The 27,806-nt window shown below is 38.8% G+C and overlaps 1 protein-coding gene across 2 annotated transcripts; it reads right to left on the bottom strand.

The window, feature by feature from the left end:
- Window positions 1-310: 310 nt before the first annotated feature.
- vps26bl (vacuolar protein sorting 26 homolog B, like) lies at window positions 311-27,541 on the bottom strand. 2 transcript variants are annotated; one of them, XM_034178910.1, is made up of 7 exons: window positions 27,193-27,541; window positions 17,313-17,469; window positions 17,008-17,172; window positions 16,719-16,894; window positions 16,491-16,633; window positions 12,930-13,092; window positions 311-529 (listed from the first exon to the last, which is right to left on the bottom strand). In XM_034178910.1, exons 1-6 carry the CDS (start codon window positions 27,413-27,415, stop codon window positions 12,958-12,960), a joined length of 999 nt encoding a protein of 332 aa, XP_034034801.1. In that variant the 5' UTR covers window positions 27,416-27,541; the 3' UTR covers window positions 311-529; window positions 12,930-12,957. The 2 variants fall into 2 exon arrangements, with proteins under 2 accessions (XP_034034801.1, XP_034034800.1); XM_034178909.1 differs by lacking the exon at window positions 311-529 and having other exon boundaries at window positions 12,671-13,092.
- Between the last annotated feature and the right edge of the window lie 265 nt (window positions 27,542-27,806).

Raw genomic sequence — 27,806 nt, 5'->3', positions numbered from 1 at the left:
ATTTTGTTAGGATGAATGTTTTCTTAAAAATTATGATTCAATGTCATACAAATGTAATTAAAAATATAAAAGCTTGACTGTATGAAGAAAAAATAAAACATTTGTAATCACTGCGTACAGACTAGAAGCACGGAGGGGACATTTTTTATTTTTTTTTTTAAAGTGCAGAAGCACCAAGACAGCAGATTCATGCATGTTATGCAATATTTCCAGTCATGTTGTAATCACATATTTGCAAAGTGTGAGGATTCTGAGCTGTGGTGTCTATAAATGTATAAATTCACCTTCACACTTGTATGCCCAGATGTACGACACGGCTGACTGAAATCTTCTGAGGGCAACAGGTTCATGTTCTGAAAAGGATCCGCTCAGGATTACACAACTTGATGTGAAAGCACCCTTTGGGTTCAACTGCACTTCACAGCCCATTATTTCTTCCACGGGTCGTCTCATCTCTTGACAGAAGTGACAGCCTGATTCTTCTCTTTTCTGCCATTTGCCACTAAAACCTGCAAGCTGGAAAGTGAACCTGGGAAGAAAAGTTTTTGTGTTCTCAACATTTTCCCCTGTGAAACAGGTATTATCATCATTTTTCTGCAGGATATTTCACGAACCAGTATTAAGTGCAACCCGGCTGGAGCCTTGTTAGCCAAGTTCACTATGTTCAAGTACTAGCATTTGTTGATATTCTGTGCAGATTTGCAAAACTACACATTTTTTTAAAAAGTGTATAGACGAGCTAATCAGAAAAGGGATGCTTCAGTTATCCTAGATGCCACCAGCTTGTATTTGTAAAAATGGTGTAGTAAAATGGGGAGATTTTCAATATTTTAGGTTCTAAATTGATAACCTAAGGATCTTGACTCCAGTGGCTTTTCACAGTCAAGGAATCCAATGGTGCTAATTACAAAAATGTACATGTGGGTAAAGTCACATTTATGTATGGCCATCTTAACTTTTCCTGTGTGGATGACAAAGTTTGTATTTTTAATGTCTCGAGCTTCCAGGTTAACTAGGATTCCAGGACAAGGAATTAAACGTCAAATAAGCATCTTTACCATTTAATTCTGATCAGAGGAAGATGGATGGCGTTCATTTCTATGAAGGGCAAATATTGTTAAAATCTTAATTAACAATTAGCTGTTAAAATGCTTGTTAACAGAAATAGCTAATCAGCCAATCACATAGCAGTAACTCAATGAATTTAGGCAGCTACACGTGGTGAAGACTTGCTGATGTTCAGACCAAGTATCAGAATGGGGAAGAAAGGGGGTTTAAGTGACTTTAAAAGTGGTTGGTCTGAGTATTTCCGAAACTGTTGATCTACTGGGCTTTTTACACACAGCCATCTCTAGGATTTATTACAGAATAGTCCAATAAAGAGAAGATATCCAGTGAGCGGCAGTTGTATGGATGAAAATGCCTTGTTGATGTCAGAGGATGATGGACTGGCCATCATGTCACTATGGACCAGCATATTTGAAGAATGTTTCCAGCACCTTGTTGAATCTATGCCATGAAGAATTAAGGCAGTTCTGAAGGCAAAAGGGGGTCCAACCCGATACTGGCAAGGTGTACCTAATAAAGTCATCAGTGTGCGTATACGAGTATTCACATGGATATACACACACACAGCTCTGCTAAAGTAAAGTAGAGAGATAGGCTCAAGAAGCCACAAATGTAAATTTTGTAATAATTTGGATTCTTTGGCCCCTGCATTTTAGCCACTGCAATAGTGGGGGGGACCCCTCTTTTAAGCCGCCATTTCTACACTCAACAAAAATATAAACGTATATAATATAATAATATAAATATATATATTTTATAAATATATAAAAGATGCACGGAACCACAACGCAACATACAACGGAGAGCCTCCAGTTGATATGAGCCTCTGCTCCTTTGATCCTTCTTTAGGATACAAGAAAAAGAAAAATGTCTTTATTGTCCAGTAAGCATTCATTATACACTCAACAATGGACTGAACAATCTGACTAAAAAACCTCAATTAAAAAATTTAAGTTATTCATCAACAACTTATGGTGTTTTCTCATAAAATATAAATGCTGACACACACACACACACACACACACACACACACTCAACAAAAATATAAACGCAACACTTTGGTTTTGCTCCCATTTTGTATGAGATGAACTCAAAGATCTAAAACTTTTTCCACATACACAATATCACCATTTCCCTCAAATATTGTTCACAAACCAGTCTAAATCTGTGATAGTGAGCACTTCTCCTTTGCTGAGATAATCCATCCCACCTCACAGGTGTGCCATATCAAGATGCTGATTAGACACCATGATTAGTGCACAGGTGTGCCTTAGACTGCCCACAATAAAAGGCCACTCTGAAAGGTGCAGTTTTATCACACAGCACAATGCCACAGATGTCGCAAGATTTGAGGGAGTGTGCAATTGGCATGCTGACAGCAGGAATGTCAACCAGAGCTGTTGCTCGTGTATTGAATGTTCATTTCTCTACCATAAGCCGTCTCCAAAGGTGTTTCAGAGAATTTGGCAGTACATCCAACCAGCCTCACAACCGCAGACCACGTGTAACCACACCAGCCCAGGACCTCCACATCCAGCATGTTCACCTCCAAGATCGTCTGAGACCAGCCACTCAGACAGCTGCTGAAACAATCGGTTTGCATAACCAAAGAATTTCTGCACAAACTGTCAGAAACCGTCTCAGGGAAGCTCATCTGCATGCTCGTCGTCCTCATCCGGGTCTCGACCTGACTCCAGTTCGTCGTCGTAACTGACTTGAGTGGGCAAATGCTCACATTCGCTGGCGTTTGGCACATTGGAGAGGTGTTCTGTTCACGGATGAATCCCGGTTCACACTGTTCAGGGCAGATGGCAGACAGCGTGTGTGGCGTCGTGTGGGTGAGCGGTTTTCTCATGTCAATGTTGTGGATCGAGTGGCCCATGGTGGCGGTGGGGTTATGGTATGGGCAGGCGTCTGTTATGGACGAAGAACACAGGTGCATTTTATTGATGGCATTTTGAATGCACAGAGATACCGTGATGAGATCCTGAGGTCCATTGTTGTGCCATACATCCAAGAACATCACCTCATGTTGCAGCAGGATAATGCACGGCCCCATGTTGCAAGGATCTGTACACAATTCTTGGAAGCTGAAAATGTCCCAGTTCTTGCATGGCCAGCATACTCACCGGACATGTCACCCATTGAGCATGTTTGGGATGCTCTGGACCGGCGTATACGACAGCGTGTACCAGTTCCTGCCAATATCCAGCAACTTCGCACAGCCATTGAAGAGGAGTGGACCAACATTCCACAGGCCACAATTGACAACCTGATCAACTCTATGCGAAGGAGATGTGTTGCACTGCATGAGGCAAATGGTGGTCACACCAGATACTGACTGGTATCCCCCCCCCAATAAAACAAAACTGCACCTTTCAGAGTGGCCTTTATTGTGGGCAGTCTAAGGCACACCTGTGCACTAATCATGGTGTCTAATCAGCATCTTGATATGGCACACCTGTGAGGTGGGATGGATTATCTCAGCAAAGGAGAAGTGCTCACGATCACAGATTTAGACTGGTTTGTGAACAATATTTGAGGGAAATGGTGATATGTTGTATGTGGAAAAAGTTTTAGATCTTTGAGTTCATCTCATGCAAAATGGGAGCAAAACCAAAAGTGTTGTGTTTATATTTTTGTTGAGTGTAGAAATTCAAGATGGCTGTCATGTTTTACTGATCTCTACAAAATTACATAACAAACCTGAGAAAAGCTTCAAATACTTCAAAATTAACCAAATTGTTTATCAATTCAAATTATATTCTTGAAACCAAACAAAACAACATCCATGTAAATCTTTCCTGTTGAAAAAAACAAACAAAATATATTTTGGTTCCTTATTCTTGAAAAACGTAATTTCTTCATTAATAAGAAATAGCAAAAACACCATCATTTTGGAGCCTTCCAAAATGTTTCTTTTTTCTACATGCCTGAATTCATTGATTTTCCATCACCTTATAGGCCAATTAGATATTTGCTTTAATCAACAGTGGAACAGATGTACTTATAAAGTGAACAGTGCATTTACATCCACATTTGTTTGTGTTAATACCATTTGTAGCACAGCAGCTTCACGACATCATCACTGTGCACGTATGACTCATGCACTTTGCAAATGCAACAAAACATTCTTTTCAATTCATCTGTCATCATCACCATAAATGCAATCTCACCAAGTGCTACAATCACTCTGGTCTAGGAGACACCAGTGGGCTGTTTCACCATTTCTTAATCGCAAAATAAATCACGATGTTCACATCAAGCAGAATGAGCAACAACCTTAGAGCAACTAGACTATAATTCCACAAGGTTAATTGTTCTGAAATTGTATAAATGAAGGTTGAAGGGGAGCACAGTAATTAATCAATCAAATTCTTGCTGTATAAGCATTTTTTTCCCCTTATGCAACAGGTTTTTCAGCTCTAAAAATCCAAACAAGAGTTTCTAATGTTTTCTGACATATGCCAACAGTCCAGTAGCCTTTTTTGTGACAAAATTTGTTTTAGATACCCAACACAGACATCTTGAAATGGCCTGCTCTCATCCCCCCTGCCAGGTCATTTATGAGGCTTCTACATGAGTAGTTTCACTGTGCAACATGAGGAACAGGTACTTTGATGCCATTTTAAATAGGTGAAAGAAAAGTTCTGCCGCTTTCCTACTTCACTTTAGAAAAAAAGAAATAAACATTTTCTTCCAGCCAATGAGACACACTTTATGACTCACAAAGCCAGCAGCTGTAGCAACAACAGTTAATATTGTTGTACACATTTCTTAATATCCTTCAAGTCGATATCTTTTAATGCTACCGTTTCTGAATGCAAATCACTATTAACTGTTATCCCAGGGGTGCTCAAGTTCAGTCCTCGAGAGCTACCTTCCTAACACTCTTAGTTGTCTCCCTGCTTCAACACACCTGAATCCAATGAAAGACTCATTAGCAAGCTTTTAATGAGCCTTTCATTGGATTCAGGTGTGTTGAAGCAGCGAGACAACTAAGAGTGTTAGGAAGGTAGCTCTCGAGGACCGAACTTGAGCACCCATGTTATCCCATACACCTCTATCAGAAATATGATCCAAACCTGCCCCCTAGTGACAACACCCGCTCTACACAACGAACACTAAATTTCTAAACATGGAAGAATCCAAACTAGACAGGGAATTCTACTGAGTACCAAGGCCGCTGCAGCAGACCACTTAAGGTTAAATTCAACGGTGCACTTCGAGGTCACAGATGACTTCCTACTCATGTTCAATATTACATTTGGGTCTACTAGTACTGTTATGCAACTTTAAGTTTGCGAGGCCTTGATTTTGACCTTTAAGATCACTTAAGGTCAAATCCGACCGTATATTTTTAAAGCCCATATAGGACTCCCTATTAATGTGTGACAGATTCTATGGGTCTATCGCCTCTGATTCAGGAGTTACAAGCCCCTGAAAATACCAGAATTTTACCTCACATTTAACAAGATCATCCATGGGTAGAAGGAAATTCATTCACAAAATTTGGGTGAAATCCATCCATTGGGTTCTTGAGATATTTTATTAACAGTCATAGTCAGTCATATAATAACATAACCATATTTCCAGCTTAGCCTACCAGCTATAATTCAGTTTTGCAAGTCTACAGACTAGGTAGATGTATACTACAATCTTCTCCTGTATGAACATTTAGGTTTCAGAGCTAACTCCTATAATATTATGTAGTAACTATATTTCTTGTATATGTTGTTTACTACCCTGATTGTGTAAATATCACATATACAACCCCTGGCAATAATTATGAAATCACCGGCCTCGCAGGCTGTTCATTCAGTTGTTTAATTTTGTAGAAAAAAAAGCAGATCACAGACATGACACAAAACTAAAGTCATTTCAAATGGCAACTTTCTGGCTTTAAGAAACACTATAAGAAATCAGGAAAAAAATTGTGGCAGTCAGTAACGGTCACTTTTTTAGACCAAGCAGAGGGGAAAAAATATGGACTCACTCAATTCTGAGGAATAAATTATGGAATCACCCTGTAAATTTTCATCCCCAAAACTAACACCTGCATCAAATCAGATCTGTTCGTTACTCTGCATCTAAAAAGGAGTGATCACACCTTGGAGAGTTGTTGCACCAAGTGGACTGACATGAATCATGGCTCCAACACGAGAGATGTCAATTGAATGAAAGGAGAGGATTATCAAACTCTTAAAAGAGGGTAAATCATCACGCAATGTTGCAAAAGATGTTGGTTGTTCACAGTCAGCTGTGTCTAAACTCTGGACCAAATACAAACAACATGGGAAGGTTGTTAAAGGCAAACATACTGGTAGACCAAGGAAGACATCAAAGCGTCAAAACAGAAAACTTAAAGCAATATGTCTCAAAATCGAAAATGCACAACAAATGAGGAACGAAAAGGAGGAAACTGGAGTCAACGTCTGTGACCGAACTGTAAGAAACCGCCTAAAGGAAATGGGATTTACATACAGAAAAGCTAAACAAAAGCCATCATTAACACCTAAACGGAAAAAAACAAGGTTACAATGGGCTAAGGAAAAGCAATCGTAGACTGTGGATGACTGGATGAAAGTCATATTCAGTGATGAATCTCGACTCTGCATTGGACAAGGTGATGATGCTGGAACTTTTGTTTGGTGCCGTTCCAATGAGATTTATAAATATGACTGCCTGAAGAGAACATGTAAATTTCCACAGTCATTGATGATATGGGGCTGCATGTCAGGTAAAGGCACTGGGGAGATGGCTGTCATTACATCATCAATAAATGCACAGGTTTACGTTGATATTTTGGACACTTTTCTTATCCCATCAATTGAAAGGATGTTTGGGGATGATGAAATTATTTTTCAAGATGATAATGCATCTTGCCATAGAGCAAAAACTGTGAAAACATTCCTTGCAAAAAGACACATAGGGTCAATGTCATGGCCTGCAAATAGTCCAGATCTTAATCCAATTGAAAATCTTTGGTGGAAGTTGAAGAAAATGGTCCATGACAAGGCTCCAACCTGCAAAGCTGATCTGGCAACAACAATCAGAGAAAGTTGGAGCCAGACTGATGAAGAGTACTGTTTGTCACTCATTAAGTCCATGCCTCAGAGACTGCAAGCTGTTATAAAAGCCAGAGGTGATGTGTTGGAGCGTTCTTTTGTTTTTCATGATTCCATAATTTTTTCCTCAGAATTGAGTGCTTACATATTTTTTTCCCTCTGCTTGGTCTAAAAAAGTAACCGTTACTGACTGCCACAATTTTTTTCATGATTTCTTAGTGTTTCTTAAAGCCAGAAAGTTGCCATTTGAAATGACTTTTGTGTCATGTCTGTGATCTGCTTTTTTTTCTCTACAAAATTAAACAACTGAATGAACATCCTCCGCGGCCGGTGATTCCATAATTTTTGCCAGGGGTTGTACATGCTGTCCATATTCTTGAGCCGCTTAGGTGGGTAGGTAAAGTTCCCATGGGATAAAAAAAGCTTTTCAACCTACCATCCCTGGTTCTCAAGGCCAGGCACCTAAGTGGCTCTACTCTTTTTTTTTTTTTTTTAATATAGATATACCTTAGGATACACTAGTAGAGTTCTACCTTAGTTTTGGAATGTATAATGGAAGATATACCATAATGAATTTTCATAGACACACAAGTGAAAACAATACGCCCTATGACTTCTGTCGGCAGTGTTAACCCCCATATTTCTAATGCCAAAAGAAGTCATTTTAACTAAAGATCTCAGATTTGTGGTATTGTTTACTTTCAGATAACTGGATGAAAAGACTAAATAAGCAGTGATCAAACAGGTGGTGGTGTATAAATAATGTACCTTTATTAGAAAGAAATTTCAGTCTACATAAGCTGATGTTGAATAATTAACACTAAGAGAAAGATTTTCAGTGACTCCTTTTTAATTCAAAGTAAAAACAAAAATATAAAAGGTTTTCAATTACATTTATAGACAGAAAGATTAAAATGAGACTTTACCATAAACAAAGGAATATGCTGCATTTACATTATGTATTCATGCTGTACACGGAATCAATCTTTCCCATTTTGATATCACCTTATTCAAATTCAGATTCCTTTAGCTGCTGTCATGTTTGAACCAGTGCAAGCAACACAAGTAAAACAACACAAATACTGTAAATCATCCATAGATGCCAACAGCTTCTTGAACTGTACTTGTACCGTGACAGATTTAATTTCACTGCGCGATGCAAAGTATCACCCAAAATTAAACAAAAACACAACCAGGTGAGCACAGAGCAGAATAAGAGGCAGCAGGTTCGACCTTCCTCATGCCAAAAAAGAAAATGTATCCAGTCGCTAAGTAGATTGTTTTTGTTTGTTGGTTAATTTTAAATCTGAAACTAGTCATTGATTAACCAATTAGGTGATCAATAGATAATTCATGTTTTATGACAAATCATTTAGGGCAGGGAGCCAAATTTGGAGTAATTTATCCTTGTGAGAGTACTTGTTCCTTTGCAGTTTTGTTTCATACAAATATTTTTAAAGTGTTTGAAATTGTTCTACTCTAATGATAAACCACTTTAAACTACTTTGAAAAACTGATTTAAACTCACAAATGGGTTGTTTGGTGCTGAATCTGAATAATGTGGAGGTAATCTTGACTGTACCTGGATGTAAATTGAACAGTACTAAGAATACAAAACTTTAAACTACTTTCATATCATTTTAAAACTAGATATTAACCAGTCAGAAATTGCTTTAAACCGCTCTATCAGGAGACATGTTTAACATGGATTTAATATAGATTAATTTGATATCAACTAGTTTCGACTGTTTGATCAAATCAACAAAATCTTTAATTAAAAAAAAAAAAAAACTAGCTCAACAAACAATTTCAACATGTTATGCATTGATTGTTAGCACAGATTTATCAGTAATGAAAAATTAGTAACTAGAGTTTTAAAGATTTCATTTATTCCCCAACTTCAAACATATTCAAGAATGTTGGGTGAAAATGTTGAACAGGTACATAAATAAAGGGGCACATCCAGGAATTTTTTTTATTATTATTCTTCAAGATGAGACATTTAGAGCCTTGGCAGATGTACAAACTCCAATGAATGCTTTTAATGTTCATTATGGAAGAAAAAAAAAAATAATAATAAAAGCAACTAAAGAAGTCACAGCTGAAACTAAGTGATCTATTCTGACTAAAAGACAATTATATTACTTTTTTTAAAAGACTATATATCAATTTGGGGGTGACTTCTTTAAATTTTAACCAAGCTCATGTTTTGGCTAAAGCACATTTTAGAAACAAGACGACAAAACTCTTTTACACCAACCAACATAACAATACGGAAACCTGCTTTAGGATTAATTCAGAATTTAGTTTTTCATCATCAAAATCAAACAGGTGTGTCTGAATGAGAAGAAAATGTGCAGATGTACAAATCTGACAAATGTTTTCTTGGATTGCACGCAGACATTTTGGCAATAAACCTTTAGGCACAAGGTGAACTAAACAACGGGACAACTGCAGCAGCAGGCAGGACTTTGTTGCAAAACGCAGGTGTAATACTGAATTTATTAACCTTCTATGTGACACTTGGTCCAATTAATAACTCCAGATTCCTGCCATGAGCCTGGTTCATATGAGAACTGTGCGAGCAGAATGACGTGATAGTGCAAATAAGAAAGCAGGCAACTTAAAAAACAAACAAACAAACAAAAAAAAAAACAATTAATTCCCAAAGCTCCCACATTTACCACACTTGTATAAGCAGCAGGTTTTCATTACTTTACCAACTGATGCATCAAGCATGGAAGATGCTGATAGATGCTTAAAATGGATTCTGTTAAAAATAAACACTTTGGAATGTATGAAAATATCTTTAACACTGTTTTGCACAAATATTTTTCCTTTTGTCTGAGATAATTTATTATATATTTCCAAAAATTGCTTAATCTGGTTTTTTTTTGTGGGGGGGGGGGGGGGGGGGGGGGGGGGTACAGAGATTCATACACCACATTCACACTTCAGCAATTTCCAGACTGAATAATGCTCTTGAAATATGGGTTTTCAAGAATAAAAGATGGGTATTCAGCTATTAAAAAGTTTTAAAGTCATGTATTATGGCAGCTAAATGAAAACACAGACTAAAATAATGGCTGTCACCTTCCTGTATCGTGTATTAAATCACAAACACGGGGATGAGCAGAAAAACAAGACAATCTGGCTCTGTAGATGGTAAAACAAACACCACTGTAAAGCCAAAGTGATCTAACAGACATGAAACTTAAGTTTAGTTATCTTTACGGGCAAACAACTGGAGAAATTGTCACAATGTTAGAATCAACAGGATTCACATGGAACAATAAACAAGACTGTCCTAAGGTGAGTGATTTTACCATAATTCAGGTCAGATTCATTTATTCATACAGAAAAGGAGATTATGAACTGATCTTTGACAGGAAAAGAAAGCAAAACAGGTGATTCAACAGTCAGCCAATAGCAGGAAGCCTGCCTTGCTCTTGGGTTCAATGTCAATTATGAATCAAACTTTTTTGTCTCAAAAATATTGTATCTTAAAATTGCTCATTTATTCAATATATTTAAAAGCAAGAAAAGAGCTTTTAAATATGCTGTTCCTTTGTCCTGTAACAACTTACAGGAGAGTATCTCAAATAGGCAGAACTGATATCTGCTGGGGAATTTAAGTCAAATATACTGTATATAAACACACACAGAGTAACATGAACAAAATATGAGATATGCAGTGGCAAAGTTACATTAAACTCTTGGGTTCTACTCACCTTAATATGGTTCATGGGAGATTAAAAATCCTACCAGTTTTATCAAATTTTTTAAAAATGCGATGACTATCTTACAGTCTATTTTGTGAAAGATACAGGATAAAGCAATTTGTAATTTCTGCCATATCAGTCCGTGTTTTATTTATTATAGCTATTGATCAATTATACACTGCTTAATATGATGACACTTTTCAAATGAAATTCCTTATTTTTATTTTGACTGACTTAAAAATGTGTGCTTACTGTATGAATCTGTGTTCCATTTGGGTATGTCCCCCCCATTCCATCCCTTACAGAGGGCCGTGAACAAATCAGAGTTAACAAAATATCTGTTGAGTAATCTCACATTCCTGCAAGTAGCAAAACAGAAAGATTCACATTCCAGTCATCGTTCATACATATACTCAACAAAAATATAAACGCAACACTTTTGGTTTTGCTCCCATTTTGTATGAGATGAACTCAAAGATCTAAAACTTTTTCCACATACACAATATCACCATTTCCCTCAAATATTGTTCACAAACCAGTCTAAATCTGTGATAGTGAGCACTTCTCCTTTGCTGAGATAATCCATCCCACCTCACAGGTGTGCCATATCAAGATGCTGATTAGACACCATGATTAGTGCACAGGTGTGCCTTAGACTGTCCACAATAAAAGGCCACTCTGAAAGGTGCAGTTTTATCACAGCACAATGCCACAGATGTCGCAAGATTTGAGGGAGCGTACAATTGGCATGCTGACAGCAGGAAAGTCAACCAGAGCTGTTGCTCGTGTATTGAATGTTCATTTCTCTACCATAAGCCGTCTCCAAAGGCGTTTTAGAGAATTTGGCAGTACATCCAACCAGCCTCACAACCGCAGACCACGTGTAACCACACCAGCCCAGGACCTCCACATCCAGCATGTTCACCTCCAAGATCGTCTGAGACCAGCCACTCGGACAGCTGCTGAAACAATCGGTTTGCATAACCAAAGAATTTCTGCACAAACTATCAGAAACCGTCTCAGGGAAGCTCATCTGCATGCTCGTCCTCCTCATCGGGGTCTCGACCTGACTCCAGTTCGTCGTTGTAACCGACTTGAGTGGGCAAATGCTCACATTCCCTGGCGTTTGGCACGTTGGAGAGGTGTTCTCTTCACGGATGATGCGAAGGAGATGTGTTGCACTGCATGAGGCAAATGGTGGTCACACCAGATACCGACTGGTATCCCCCCCCAATAAAACAAAACTGCACCTTTCAGAGTGGCCTTTTATTGTGGACAGTCTAAGGCACACCTGTGCACTAATCATGGTGTCTAATCAGCATCTTGATATGGCACACCTGTGAGGTGGGATGGATTATCTCAGCAAAGGAGAAGTGCTCAATATCACAGATTTAGACTGGTTTGTGAACAATATTTGAGGGAAATGGTGATATTGTGTATGTGGAAAAAGTTTTAGATCTTTGAGTTCATCTCATACAAAATGGGAGCAAAACCAAAAGTGTTGCGTTTATATTTTTGTTGAGTATATATTGTATTCAAACAGTTTATGGTCAGCAATCTCTGTCAGAAAAGCATGTGAGGGAAAATTAAAAATACACGTGAGGCAGTTCACTGTCAGACGCTACACACGCATACAAACACACATCATTTCAAGATATTGGTCAAGTGCTCTTTGTAAATTATATTTATGTCCATGTGAGAGGTGACGTTTGACCGCCGGAACTGTACAAACCCCCCCCCCCCCCCCCCCCCCACCACCAAAAAACAAAACAAAACCCAAAAAGAAAAAGAAAAAAAAAAGGGCCATTTTCCCTGTTGTTGAAAAATTTGCTGACACTGTGTAATAACCAGTAGATGAGTTCATCTCCACCCTCGTGTTACTGAGTGGAGCTTAAAATGCACACTAAGCCTGACTGTTCCCGTGACACACATTCTGCTTAAAACACACCTTCCCTCACTCACACATCCTGAAAAACTCTTTAGCGTCTTCTCTCTCGATGCAAATGTTAACATTCAGAATTGGCTGGCGATTTTCGCACCGTTTAATTAAAACGCAGACAAACGCACTCACAACAGGAGGGCGAAGTACATGCTGGAGTTTAGCTGTCATCTTCCTCAGCCTGCGTTTTGGATTTCTCTACACTGGAAGAACCTTCAAAGCGCTGAGAGGCGATGGCTGCTTGATGTGACATACTCTTCCTCACTATGTCACCTTTCCTCCAGAGAGTGATCTCCTGAAACGGTAGAACTATAGATGGTAAAAGATGGACGACACAGCGGCCAAGCTAAACCATACTCCGACCTTAAGAATTCTGTCCCACTTGTCCATAAGAGAAGTGAGACAACATGCTCAATTTATACAGCAGCAACAGTATTGGAAATGCTGTGATGCTTTTAATAAACCACCAAAAATATGACTGAGAATAACCAGAAATTAATGAAAGTTCAGCACACGGATCTTCGGGTATACAATATTCCTCATGGAAACATTTAAACCTCAGACTTTAGTGGTACTTTACTTTTAGGACGCAGAATGTTTTGCCTTACAAACAGATGGAAGGACAGCAATTTCTGTTGACAATCACAACTTACAGTTGTGAAAAATACCCACTATTCTGTATTTGATGCAATCAATGTATATACAAAACTATAATATTTCTTGCCGTTACTTTCCCACAGACCTTGTGTCATTATGGCCTTAAAATATCACAATAAGTAAGGCTGGGGTGATACTCTTACCTCCCAATTTGTTATGCATCACAAAAGAGAAATGAGATTCTACCAGTATTGCAATTTAATATAATAACAGATTATGATTTGCTTGCCTTTTATAACACTAGACCATGAATAAAATTTAAATAACTCTCCTAAAGACTGTATATATATATATATATATATATATAAACAATTCACATGGATTGGTTTGAAGACAACCAAAGTGCATCTTTGATTATTAAATAATTATAACACTTCTTGATGTAAACTGTCCACCAATGTGTCTTGCCACCTGGTGGCCAAATAGGAGTTCCTATTTGGCCACCAGGTGGCAGCCTACAGCCAAAATGGCTTTCCACACTGCACTCACAGAGGCCCCTTTACCCTGTTCTGGGAAATCGGAAGAAACCTGTCATGAAAATTGGAGGAAGTTGCCAATTATTTATATTAAATATTTGGCCTCTTCATGAAGTGGTCCAACAAGAATGGTGCAAAAAGGGTCAATACCAAAACCAGCCACAAAACTGTCTTTACCACTGAAACTAGAGATGCTGAGTGACAATATGAGCTATATTTTATCACTTTTGACTAAGAGCGCATGGAGACATCACATTGTGAAAAAGTGGTAATTTCACATTTTGGCGGCAAAAAGCGCCCCCTATACTTGTGCACCCAAAGTCAGCCGACAAAATTTTAATCAAAATCAAAGTAAGAGGTCCTAATCTATCTTTACATGCATAAAATACCTTGGCTGACTAAGGGCGCAGGCAACACTGTGAAAATGTGCACAAAAAAAAAATAGCGATTTGCAGCAGCACCAATGGGCTGAGTCAGCCCGCAATGAGTCAGCCCGCAAAATTTTCACGTTTTTGTAGAATCCATACCTGACAGACTAACACTAATGAAAATCAATTTGGCTCACTCAGGGCACACGGAAATATGAGCATTTGAAAACCCAAATTTTGTGATTTTGCAATTTTGGCTCATTTTTACCCCAAATTTCCATGGTCCCCTAAAAAAAAAAAAAAAAAAAAAAAAATGTGTTTGTTTCTAACTTATATCTACCTATAAAAAAATTGGGACAAATCTGAAGGGGTCATAAATCACCACCTGCCTGACTCTTATAAAAACTGGCTTTTAAACTCTGTTAAGTGACATCAAACTGTCTCCATTTCTGCTTAGTGTCTGGTATCAGAACACACCATTAATGCTAGTTAAACTAATGTAAGCAAAATGCTGGGGGAAAGTAAAGGTTAGGAATTTTATGTTTATTTGCAGAAAATGTGTTGCAATGTAATAGATCAATTGAAAAACAATAACAAAAAAAAAAAAAAAAAAAAAAAAAAAAAAGAAAGTTTAGTCTCATCTGGCTCTCAAAATGTAATCAAATGCTCTCTGCTCAAAGGCCCAGCTATCCAATAACAGACAGGTTGATTACATATATTGCAATTCTGCATAAAACCCAGGACTTGCTCTCCCTACATGCATTAACCATTTTATATTATGCATTACTTGTTCCATATATTACATATTGTGTCGAGGTTTGGGGAAATACATATAGATCTAATACTAAACCAGTTTTTCTGTTGCAAAAGAAAGCTATAAGAATTCAGTAATAAACCATATCATAAGCCAACAAATCTGTTATTTGCTTGTCTGCAAATTTTAAAATTCTGGGACTTGGCTGATTATATTACAATGCAGATTATGTATAAAGTCAAAAATAAGCTTTTGTCTCTACATGTCCAGGATCTGTTAACAATGAGGGATTCCAGCTACAGTTTAAGAGGAACATTATTATTTGAGAAATTGAAGATCTGTACTACTGTTTAAAGTCATTGTTTTTCCACCAGGGGTGTTAATATTTGGAATAATTGTCCTGATAATATTAAAATACTTGGTACATTGGTTGGTTTTCACTATTACTTGTGTTTTGAAACTTCAGTGATTAAGTTAAATTGTTCATGCACTTTTTCTCTTTTTTTGTATAATTGTCATGAGTATATATATTTATATATGTATACATTCTTTATTTTTAATGGTATAAGGGGAGAATGCTTAGAATCCTTGCTTTGGCCTTCACCCTTTCAGCTACACGGGTTCTCTGTACATTGTTCCCTTTATGTTTTGTTATTGTCTTTATTGTTGCTCATCTGTGTGCCGGATAAATAAATTCATTCATTCATTCACATAACCTTTAGCCTACTCTGCCGGTCAGCAGGGGTAATAATTATGCATTATCTAATAAGACAAACGAGACATTAGGATTTGTGCAGCTGGTGATGTCACACCTTATGTGAGGGTTCACATTTTAATCAAAAACCTACCAAATATGAAATGTTATAAAATATTGTATCTCCTTTGACAAACTTAAAGATAAAACGCATTGAGAGCCATTTCTGCACAGCAGATTAATTCAAATTTAAAATACAGTAATATCACTAATTACAGATTAATTTTTCATAAATTTGAGCACTAAGTAAAGTCAACAACAGTCATGAGGAGATGACATACCCCCCAGTCCCCACGTGTCGGGGATCACACAAGTACATCCTTATGCTAAATATGAAAGAAATTGGTCAACTGGTTTATGGATATCATGCTAGCAAGGGTGGCAATGACAATATCTTGAATATCTCACTGTGACCTTGAAACTGACCCCAAGGTCACTGTAACCGGCTGGTGTCGGGGGATAACCCAAGTACACCCTTATGCTAAATATGAGTGAAATTGGTCAACTGATTGGTGAGGTATCACGCCAACAACTCAATACAGACAGACAGACATGCTAATCGTTATATTCCCCCCGTGTTTCATACTAGGGGGATAAAAAAAAAAAAGAACCATTGACCTTTGTGAACAGGTGAACTACAGGCAACTTTAAAACCAACACAAATTAACATTTTGCCAAACGTACCTGTTGTTTGAAATATCGTCTTTCCTCCTCGTCTATGAGGACCAAGTTGAGGTAGTAGCGCACTGAGAACTTCTTGTTAATGTCCCTCATTGTGGGCGTCATCTCATAGCCTGCCAGAAACAGCCTGATGGGGATGGACTCTCCTGCAGCACAACAAAAACACATTTAGTAAAAGGTCATCCACCAACAATTAACAGACATAAATCCACTGAAGACCACTGTCATTACCTCTGACTGGTGCCCCGTCCATGATTTCATACTTTGCCATGGTGTCGTTCTCATGGTAAACATTTGGCCCTGTGCCAGTTGTCTCTCGCTTAATAATGTCAATTTCCATGTATTTGATCTTAATCCTCACCAGCAGAAAGTAAATCTTCCCTACAATTACATCTTTTAGATGATACCTAAAAGTAAAGGCACAATCTGTCAGAAACCAAACAATAAGAGACACATTAATCCTCACCCCCTCCCCTTGTACATTATTTTATTGGATTACTGTGCAAAACTAAAAACACACTTGGACTTATTGTACTCAAACTCTATGTGTAGACAGTCCTCGATCCCCACTTCCATCTTGATGGAGGAGTTGAGCTCAGGGTAGGTGCTCAGTGTGTGAACTACAATGTCCATCTCTTTGGTGATGTCATTCAGTCGTCGGCATACTGTCGCCCTCAAAAAATAGCTGCCAAATTCAAGAAGATAATTGACTCAAATTCATGGACACGCTATATAAATGCAGATTTTTTTTTAAAATTTAAATCAGGTCAAGCTTCTGTCAAAAGGACACAGACTTTGAATGCATTATTTTAAAGCGGAGCCTACCGTAATTTCACATTCTGCCCAGTGTAAGACTCGTAGGGTTTCTCCACATGTGTGAACTCAAAGTCGAATGTCTGTGACTGCGTGAGCTCTCCTGGCCGAGCCAAGTCTTTCACAAGGGACACAAACTCGTGGTGGTTTCCTCTGTCGTAGTACAGCTCTGAAAACATCATAATAACCATATTAGAGAGGAATAGAGGAGCAACTTTATACCTTCTGAAAAATGTAGACAATTTTAATACCACCTGCCAACAGTTGCGTGGTTCACAAATGTAATACAGGCAAAGATCTCAGAGGTTGTTCTTAAGTAACATGCACATCCCTGAAATGAAACCACGAGGCAATGCAACTCACATTTCAAATCAAAGCAAAAGTTTTTCACAAATCACAAGCAAGCAGCAGCCTCCAGCGTGAAAGAACGCAGAATTGCCAAATCCTGCAGTTCCCAAAATGCCCACTTGAGGCTGGCTTCAAAAGCGAGTCAGCTGGGACCAGTGTTGCCAGGTCCCCCGTTTTTAACTGATGTAGGGCTGCAGCTATCGATTATTTTAGTAATCGAATATTCTATCGATCACTCTGGCGATTAATCGAGTAATCGGATAAAAAGTACTTTTACGTTTTAAAACATTAACAGTCCAGGGCTCTCCCTAAGTAATGGCACAATGTTACTGCGTCATCACGGAGATAGTCAAATTTACTGTATCCCTTTCTGTTTTCCTGGGTAATTATTTTTTCACATCTTTACAAGTTTTGGATCTTTCTTGGTGTCAGGAGAACAGCCAAAGTCGGGCCAAAGTCTTGACAGTTTGCTGAAATGGCGATGGGTTGTGGATTTCTGTTTTTTGTTTCCCCCAACTTGTAAAATTTAACCATTTATTTATTTATGAAGGTGGTGGACTGGGTCCCTGCAGGAATTTCTTTTTAACACTCTCTCAGGGATTCAGCCAATGCATTTCATTTTCAGCTAGAGGTTGAACATGCAGCCTCGCAGTCACTGTTTTTTTATTATTATTATTTGAGTTCCCGTGTTTGTGAAGCATTGTGTGTTGCCCAAAAAAGTGAAAATTAAAAAGCGAAACACTCATTGCGAGTCACACAGAAGAAAAAGTGGACTTCTTCCAGAGACTGTCTGTGGCCGGGACGGAGCTGTGTGAGGGCAGTGCTGAGCCGCTAACACCGGGCAGAGAGAGGCAGCAGCCGGCTGCCGCGCGTAGAGCGGCCAGCAGACCAAACTGTTTAAAAAACAAACAAACAAACAAACAAACACACAGCTTTTCTTTAAATGCACAGTAAGCTATTTCAGATGATCAGCGTGGACCGTCTTTTTCCTAAAAGGCTTTATTTCCCTCTGTTTGTCGCGTTGGAAAGCTGTAGCTTTTGTGCTAATTTGATTAGCGCTTGCTCTACTTCTTCTTCTTTGTTTTTCTGGGGACATTAAAGCACCACATACAGGCCTGGCATATGTACTACAGTGTTAAACGAAGCTTCGAGGCACAGAATTTGCCTCGAACATTTTTTGTAATCGAATTACTCGACTAATCGTTTCAGCCCTAAACTGATGCCTGTCGGCGCAACAGGCAGCACGGATGTTGTTTTAGCTTTGACAAGAAGAAAAACTGGAGAGCAGCACAGGCAGTCACATGGTTTTAATCAGAAAAATTAAATTATTGATAGTTTCTTTTCTTCTTCTATTGTACAGAGGGTGACGATAACCTGTCTTTCCTGTAATTTGCCCAGAAGTCCGAACTACCCAAAAAGCGTTTTCACACAGCAAACACACCTGGCCATGGTTTGATTGGATTCGGACTCAAACCACCTCTTTTGGTTGGACCAAAACTGGGTCCTTTGGACCGTGGTACAAGGCAGATTTCATTTCTGCCCTTCTGGTTGAATACTGACAACCGACAACCTCTTACATGTCATAGGGGCATCGCTCATGGGTGGTGCAAAATGCCTCTATAGCGCCCCCCCCCCCCTGCAAATTTCAAAAACCCCTCATCATAGGGTTTTTTTGGAGTAGGGAGATGAAAATTGGTACACGTGTAACTTGCATAGACGTACAAAAAAAGTGTCTTGCACCATTGGTCTACTCCAAACAGGAAGTCGGCCATTTTGAATTTTCTTGTAATTTTTGCGTGATTTCCACACGTTGCATTTGAACGAACTCCTCCTATGGATTTTGTCCAATACACTTCAAATTTCGTTCACACCATCCACAGACTATATTGATCAAAAGTTATCAGAAGCTTTTTTCTATGCCGAAGGGTGTGGCCACTATGAAACCGCCATTTTGACCCTTCGCCATGGAACATCAAGTCATGATAACTCCATCATGCTTTGTCTAATCAACTTGAAACTTCACGTTTGATGAGGGTCGGACCCTGAACACACCTGCCACTTTGTTTGAGCTCCGAGCGCCCCTAGTGTCTTAACCATCAATTTGTCATAACTCCTTCATGCATTGTCTGATTAGCTTGAAACTTGAAGTGTTTGATGAGTTCTGCCCCCGTATACACCTGCCCACATCTGGTCACAAGGGGTTGTGCTGGCCTGGGGAGGCAGTGGCGTGGACACGAGGGCCCATATATGACTGCTTGCAGTCCTAGTTGTTGCTTTTGTTTGAAGAACATTATGAATTGTAGGGCAGTAGCAAAAATAAAATTAAATGAACTGATCATAAACTAGTTAAAACAGAAAGGGTGAAGTATGAGCATCACGGGCAACAAGGTGGATTAGTGGGTAGCACTGCTGCATCACAGCAAGAGCATCATGAGTTCAATTCCCAACTGTGGCCTCTCTGTGTGGAGTTTGCATGTTCTCCCCATGTTTGCGTGGGTTCCCTCCGGGTGCTATGGTTTCCTCCCACATTCAAAGACATGCAGGTTAGGTGGATTGGTAACATTAAATTGTCCATAGTTGTGTTTGTCTATATGTGGCCCTGTGACAGAAGGGTGTCCTGTCCAGGGTGTACCCACCTCATGCCCTATGACTGCTGGGATATGTTCCAGCCCCCCGTGACCCTTAACTGGAATAAGCAGGTATAGACAATGGAAGTATGAACATGAAATTATTAATTTTAATCTGTATGAACGGAACTTTGAGCTAGTTCTTGCCCAACACTGGTCATTGTTATGTTGGGGGAGGGGGACAGCACAGGGTGCACAAACTTAATCAGGATGTATACAGGGGTGCATGAACTAAAATGCTTGGCAACTACTGCTTTATGCCATATGGTTTAGGGCTGAAACGATTAATCAAGTAACTCGAGTAATTCGATTACAAAAAATGTTTGAGGCAAATTCTGAGCCTCGAAGCTTCGTTTAACGTTGTAGTACATATGCCAGGCCTGTGTGTGGCGCTGCAACGTCCGCAGGAAAAAAAAAAAACAGAAGACTGGAGCATAATAGCTAATTAAATTAGCAACGATAGCTACCGCTTTCCAATGCGACACAAAGAGTAAAATAAAGCCTTTTAAGAGAAAGATGGTCCACGCTGATCATCTGAAATAGACTTACTGTGCATTTAAACTGAAGCAGTGTGTTTGTCAATTTTTAAAAAACACACGTCTGCTCTACGTGGGGAGGGACTATTGACCCGGTGGCCAGCTGCTGTCTCTCTCTGCCCAGTGTGAGGGGCTCTCAGACCAGGCGAGTCACAGCTCTGTCCCCGGCCACTCTTTCTTCAGTGTTTCCCTCAGACTCACACTGAGTGTTTGACTTTTTAATTTTTGCTTTTTTGGACAACACACAACACTTCACAAACATGATAACTTAAATAAAATAATAATAATAATAAAAAAAAACTGACTGCGAGGCTGCATGTTCAACCTCCAGCTGAAATGCATCTGCTGAATTGCAGAGAAAGAGGGATAAAAAAATAAAATAAAATCACGCAGGGACCCAGTCCATCAACCTTTATTAAAAAGAAACAAAAAAACAAAACTTAAAAATGGTTACGTTTACAAGTTGGAGAAAACAGAACAGAAACCCACATCCCATTTCAGCAAAATGCCAACACTTTGGCACAGGGACATTGTGCCATTGCTTAGGGAGAGCCCTGGACTATTGATGTTGTTTAAAAACGCAGAAGTACTTTTTATCCGATTAATCGATTAATCACCAGAATAATCGATAGAATACTCGATTACTAAAATAATCGATAGCTGCAGCCCTAATATGGTTATAGTGTTGATATGAAACGAGACTGACAGATGGAGCGTTTTTCTACGTCCCCCACTGAGGGCCTGTCAATCAGCAGCAGATAGTTCAATTATTACACCTGACAGAGTATTCATTGATGCACCAACACGCTATCTTGCATCATGCAAACAGATAATGCTTTGATGGCTGTGACTGCAGGGACTGGACATACATAATGGTAGAGCAGCACAAAGAAAGATCATTTTAAAAAGAAAATGTGAATTTCACATTCAAATCTCTCATATATGTAACTTCTGGAAAACTCAAGCCAAAATCTCTCATCTTCTCTTGTGGTCCCCCCCAAAAGTCTTTAATTATTCACCTTAGACAAGAAAAATTAAATCGGCATCAACACTTAAATATAAGTGGATCTGACTGTATTATGATTCTTTATTTGACTATTATGACAGTTGAGTAGTTTTTTGTGGCCTCCACTCTGTCTGTGTCTAGTGATCTGGAGTCGAACTGTGTTAAACCGAAAATAGGGGAAACAGAGGAGCACATTAGTCATGAAAAGGTTGCATGATGCATATGCTGCAAAAGATGTTAAGAGGAACTACACTGTCCTCCGCAAAAACGGTTTACCATGTCTAAAACTGAAAGGCAATTTAAAAAACTCAGCAGTTAAAGCTTTTGTGAAACAGACATGTACACCAATTTCAATATGGCACTTTTGTAAACATTTTCAAAGTTTTTTGGTTTTAAAAACAGATCAAACAAATTCAAAGGTTTTTAAAAAATGCACTGTTGATAGATTACTTAAAAGAAAAAAAGGTGGGGGAGGAAAATAAATGGGTGTGTTTCATCAAAAACCATGAGATCACTGGGTCTAGTGCAGCATAGCAAACACTTTTCAGAGCAGAACTGCAAAAAATTGGAGCAACCAGGGAACTTGTTTTTTTTTGTTTTTTTAAAGTGGACACCCTAATACTGCTAATTATCATGAAACTGCGACAGACAGCAGGAAGTTGTGTCTGTTTTTTTTGTTTTTTTTAAGAGCCATAGTCTGTAACTGTGGAATGGTTTATAGAAGGGGTGATATATAGGCTACTGAAGTTTTTTTTTTTTTTTTTAGGGGAAGATATATTGTCCAAACTGATAAAAATTATGTTTTTTTTTTTTAATCCAAAGATCCCTTCGGGTGGAAAATTGTGGCCCTTTTTAGGGCAGGGGTTAAAGGGGCCAAAACAGTGACAGTCAAAATGTGGATTTTGACCTTTGAATATCTTTGTGCACCCTCGGGAAGCCTCATTGATCTTATGGTATAAGATAAATTTGCCTCATTAACCCTCCTTGTGGGTTAATGAGGCAAAAAGCCTTCCTGATAACTTTTTCCTGAATAGCAGAGATATAGAGGAACATAATAAAACAAGTTTCACTGAAATCCATAGAGGGTGCACCAAGATATGGTCAAATGAAAATCGCCAAATATCGCGTTCTTAACATAAAGCACGCCACCTATGCAAAAGCGCCCTAACTAAGCCACCGCCATTTATGCAAAATTTGGAAAGAACTTGTCCCAGTGTATCCAAATATACATAAATGAGCAAGGCTCAGGGCTGTGAAATGAAAATTGTGAAATCCGGGGAAAATTTACAGAGGGTCTGGGCAGGGGGGTGTAGTTCAGCACCCCAGGAGCCGGGGTCTAGGGCACTATGGGGCCCCAGAAATAAATGATACTTTTTCAGCATCTCCTGGAAGAACAAATCTCAAAATTAGTGGATATTTAAATGATCCTATATTCAGCCTTTTATTTGACCTGTCAATGATGATGCTGAAATAACAGAATATGACGTGGAAGTAGGACCTGGAATGATTTTCCTTTTAATTGTAAACCAAATTATGCATTAACTCAGAACAATTAAACTACATGAAATTTATGAAGACTTCAAAAACCACAGCTAAAGCTTGCAGAATATTTGGAAAATCATGATAAAATATTAATAACATACCTTATAGTAAAAAGTCAGTTATATTCTTGTGTAAATTCATGCAGCCTAAATCCATTCAAAGCCACAATGTCTTTTTTTTTTTTTTTACAATGAAAGAAAGTCTAGATTAGTGAGAAAAAAACAAAACAAAAACACAATCTTGTCTAAAACAGGGCTGGATCCAGAGTGAAAATCTGACAGATGCATTTTTGCCCAATGATAAAATAAAAATCATACGCGTCTTGTTATTCAATAATCCTCATTCTTTTATTTGTGTGCAACATACACTGTCACACTTCTTTTAATATATTTATTATACTTCATGGACCATAGTGAACACTTCTTATTTGTATAAATATGATGTCCTAAAAAACAACACTATAACAAAAAATTGACTGTCAACAGGATCAAATTTATTGCCCATATCTTTCAATTATACCTGAATCTATATATGATTTTTTTTTCAATTGATAAAATCAATAAAATTTTGACTGCATATATTCTTAATAATATACTGAGATACAGACAGTTCTCAGAAGACATTTTCCATTGATACCAATCAAAATTAGAAACAATCCAGCAGGTAACAATATTCATGTCCATGACTAAATATACTAAAACAAATATGTCACAACTGTACACATATTACAGTTGTGATATGTGTACAATTGTGATGTATTTGTTTTAGTATATTTAGATTTTGTTGTGATTTGGCACTTTATAAGCTGATTAAATTAAATTGAAAATTTTATTGAGTCTTAAAGTAAAGAAATATGAAATTGGTCACTGGATCCTTAAACTTTGGACATAATAAACTCTACATGGTGAATCCTTGATCTCTAGACGTAAATAGGAATAAACAAAATCTGTAGTTTTTGTCAAAAGCATTTCCTTTCAAGCATTATTGGCATGAATGTGTTTCCATATATCTGAGCTGAGCTCTAACAGCTGACTGTGCTTCACTTTAGGATGTAATTTGTAAAGAAATACAGCACGTTTCATTTTGGGAGGAAAAAATGTTTTAGTCGATTGTAGTTTCTTGTCTGTATTACAACATTTGCAAAGAGGTGTCATTTTATTTAAAACGGCGATTCATTTTGAAGTTATCAATTCCGATCGGACTCTGTCTCGGCCGCGCAGCGTTTCGAGCTGTATGAATGGAACGGAGGACGATTCTCGTTTCTTGACAGCAACAAGAGTCCCAGTTAGTGACTTTAATCCACACAAAAGTGACTGACGACATTTTAATGGCTTTAAGAGGGGTTAAGAAGTGGACTTGCTGTTTTCGAAGAGCAGTGAATCAAAGAACCAACGAGCTACTGGATCGAAGCATTGCTTCAATGGTTCATGGTTTCAAAGTGGAGCCGCGCTGCAGAAACAGTTGATTACAGACCAAACCCTGAATATCCGACTTTATTTGTATGTCGTATGACTCAAACTCAGAAAAATCTGTATAATTTATGGACTATTGGCTGACATGAAAACCACCGAAAAGCTGTGTTCGGCACTATTCGGGATTATTATTCAAGATTTGTTTTTTGTACCGATGACAAACGATACGTAAAAAAATTTGACCGATGCAGCTGCATCGGTCCAAACCGGTCTGGATCCAGGCCTGTAAAATCCTGTTTGAACAGCAGAATGTTTATTTTCCAGGGAGATAAAAATTCTTACCGTGTTTCCTGAGATGGCACAGTTCACTTTTCCCGTTTCTTTTATCTTTCAGGTGTGTTGATGAAGCCAGCGACGATTCCATGGATTCTTGTCCTTATAAGACTTTTTCAAACAGTCTTTCTCGCCATCTTCTCTCTGTGCGACGTCGGTCCGTGACACAGACATGCTGCACAATTCTTCTTTTAAAAACTTGAAAGCTCTAAAAGTTTGGGATGTCCACATGCTAAATTTAGCTGTGGCGTCGCACAGGAGCCACACAGCATCACCTCAGCAACCAACCAGTCCTGCTTTACGACAACTGTCGTAACAGCTACAATGCTGCTGGAACCTCAAGTTGCCAGAGGGAGTCTTCCCAAATAGGGATCGATAAAGTTATATCTCATCTAATCCAAGAACCTGCCATTATGAGGTAGTGGCCAAGCGGTTAGTATGTGTATTTCTTGTGCAGAGGGTTCCGGGTTCCAGGCCACCCTTGCTCATTCTCCAAGGAAGGTGAAGTTGTGTCTGGAAGGGCATCAGGTGTAAAATCTGTGCCAAATCAATATGCAGACCACCCTTGGATATGCTGTGGGGACCCTGAGTGATGCAGAGGAGAAGCCAAAAGGGAGTTTATCCACCAGTGCCAGCTCTAACCAATTTGGCACCCATAGGCAAGACAAACCCCTAAAACTGATCACCATTTTTTAAAGGACACTGCACGGTTCTGGGCTCTGAGCAAGGGTCTGAACTGATGTCTCAATTATCATGCAACCTTACAAATTACTTTCTTTAAATGGTTTGGGGTTAGGGTTTAATTTGTCTGAAATGCATAAAATGTCTACAAATTTGATCAGTACAGTGGTCCCTTGTTTATTCCGGGAGCTACGTTCTAAAAATAACCCGCAATAGGCGCAATCCGCGAAGTAGTCAGTGTTATTTTTTACAATTATTATAGATGTTTTAAGGCTGTAAAACCCCTCACTACACACTTTACACACTTTTCTCAAACAGGAATTAACATTTTCTCACTTTTCTCTCATGTGTAAACACTCTCAAAGTTCAAACCTTAGTAGAAAAATAAGCCCAAGCTGTTTTCAGGCCCAAACATTTGTTTGAGAAATAAAAATAGAACGTTTTCCTATAAATAATGGCTTTTAGAACTAACAAATTTAATTTTAACGATCAACCTACAAGGTTGGACACAATTATTAATAGTGACTGACCAGTATTTCACAGTTCCTCTGATTGCGCCTCTGCGTCCTGGCGCCGCTCCGCTGTCACGTCTTTTTCCCACTGAGTGACACCTCGGTGCAGGTGTCTTTTTCCGAGTGAAGAACACAGTTATGGGTAGTTGTTGGCGCTCTTTTTTCTTCTGGGCAAGAAGATTCTTATAAACAGACACACAGAACACAATGCGTGTGCTCTCCCTTCGCAGTGCTGCGACCAGCCTGCTTGATGAGGACGCAGAACACAATGCGCTGTAAAAAAAAAAATAAATAAAAAAAAATGCAAAATTGGACTAAAAAAATCCACGAAACTGCGAGGCCGCGAAAGGTGAACCGCGTTATAGCGAGGGACCACTGTACTTCCAAATCTATTTCAGTTTTGCGCAGCTGCGGTAGCAGCATTTAGATGAGGTTCAGTCCAGTTCCTGGGCTCCACCCAGATTCCCAGAGCAAGCAGGGAATCAGACGTGTGACATACGTCACAGAAGTCTCAAACAGGCCGTTTCAGCCCGAATATTTACTGAAAGGTGCAGTTTCAATAACTAGACATACGAGAACCGCGGAAATTTGAAAATCTTTAACATGCAACGTCAATCTCACAGAACTGCAAATGAGATATTGAACAAAAGGACACTTTAAAACTGTTAACCGCAAATCCCTGTATTTTGGATAAACACGAAAGTAATTTAAAAAGTCTTCTTGTGTTTTTAAAAAATATTTTGAACGATTCGTCATAAAAGCAGAAGATAGACTGCGTTCGTCTCGAGCTGTAACACTTGTTACTGTGTGAGATTAAATGTGTTGTTACACAGTAGTTTTAGCTAGCGGCTAAAAGCCGCTCCTGTCGGTGGATTCAGGCCCGTGTGTTGCTTACCGATCTGCCCCACAAACTCCACTTTAATGCCGTTGTGTTCCAGCCTCTTTCCAGGATACTTCAGCGTCACGTTGATTTTTCCCGACACCGTTTCCCCGTCGTAGAAAAGAAAATATCTGTCCTTCCTGCCGTCTTCGCTTTTATGCTCCACTTTCTTTCTGTTTTCGGCGTCATTCAGAACTATATCGATGTCCGCACTTTGACCAAAACCGAAGAAGCTCATTGCTGCTTTTCAGTCTGCAGTTTCCCGCTGAAAAAAGTGCACTTTCCAGCGACAAAATGCGATTATAGCGTCTTTTCGTTCCAAAGATTTTAGTGCAGAGAGACGCCACGAAAATTTACACTTACCACTGACTGACTGCGTATGCGCGCGCGGTCATGTGAGCGAGAGAAGCCGTTTTTGTTTTAGTTATTATTATTGTATTTTTACTTTTAAAATTACATACTAATCGGAGATAGTTTCTGTCTCTAACGATGATAATATTTAAATCTTATTTTGTCTTGCTCACTTACAGCTGCACTTTTTTAGCGCAGTAGCAACACGCTGAACTCATGACAAACGTGAGATTTGTTTGCCCAAAGTTTAGGCTGCCAGGCAGTTTTAGATACCGCAG

Source organism: Thalassophryne amazonica, chromosome 9 (genome assembly GCF_902500255.1).
Source record: "Thalassophryne amazonica chromosome 9, fThaAma1.1, whole genome shotgun sequence".
Lineage (NCBI taxonomy): Eukaryota > Metazoa > Chordata > Actinopteri > Batrachoidiformes > Batrachoididae > Thalassophryne > Thalassophryne amazonica.
Note: the sequence above shows the minus strand (reverse complement) of the source record. Positions and strands in the feature narration are given on the sequence as shown.

Coding starts and splice junctions, on each gene's coding strand:
- vps26bl (XM_034178910.1), bottom strand. CDS start 27,415: ATGAGCTTCTTCGGTTTTGGTCAAAGTGCGGACATCGATATAGTTCTG. Junction 17,470..27,192: donor GGAGTTTGTGGGGCAGATCG/GTAAGCAACACA, acceptor TGATGTTTTCAG/AGCTGTACTACGACAGAGGA. Junction 16,634..16,718: donor GGACGGGGCACCAGTCAGAG/GTAATGACAGTG, acceptor GTTGTGCTGCAG/GAGAGTCCATCCCCATCAGG.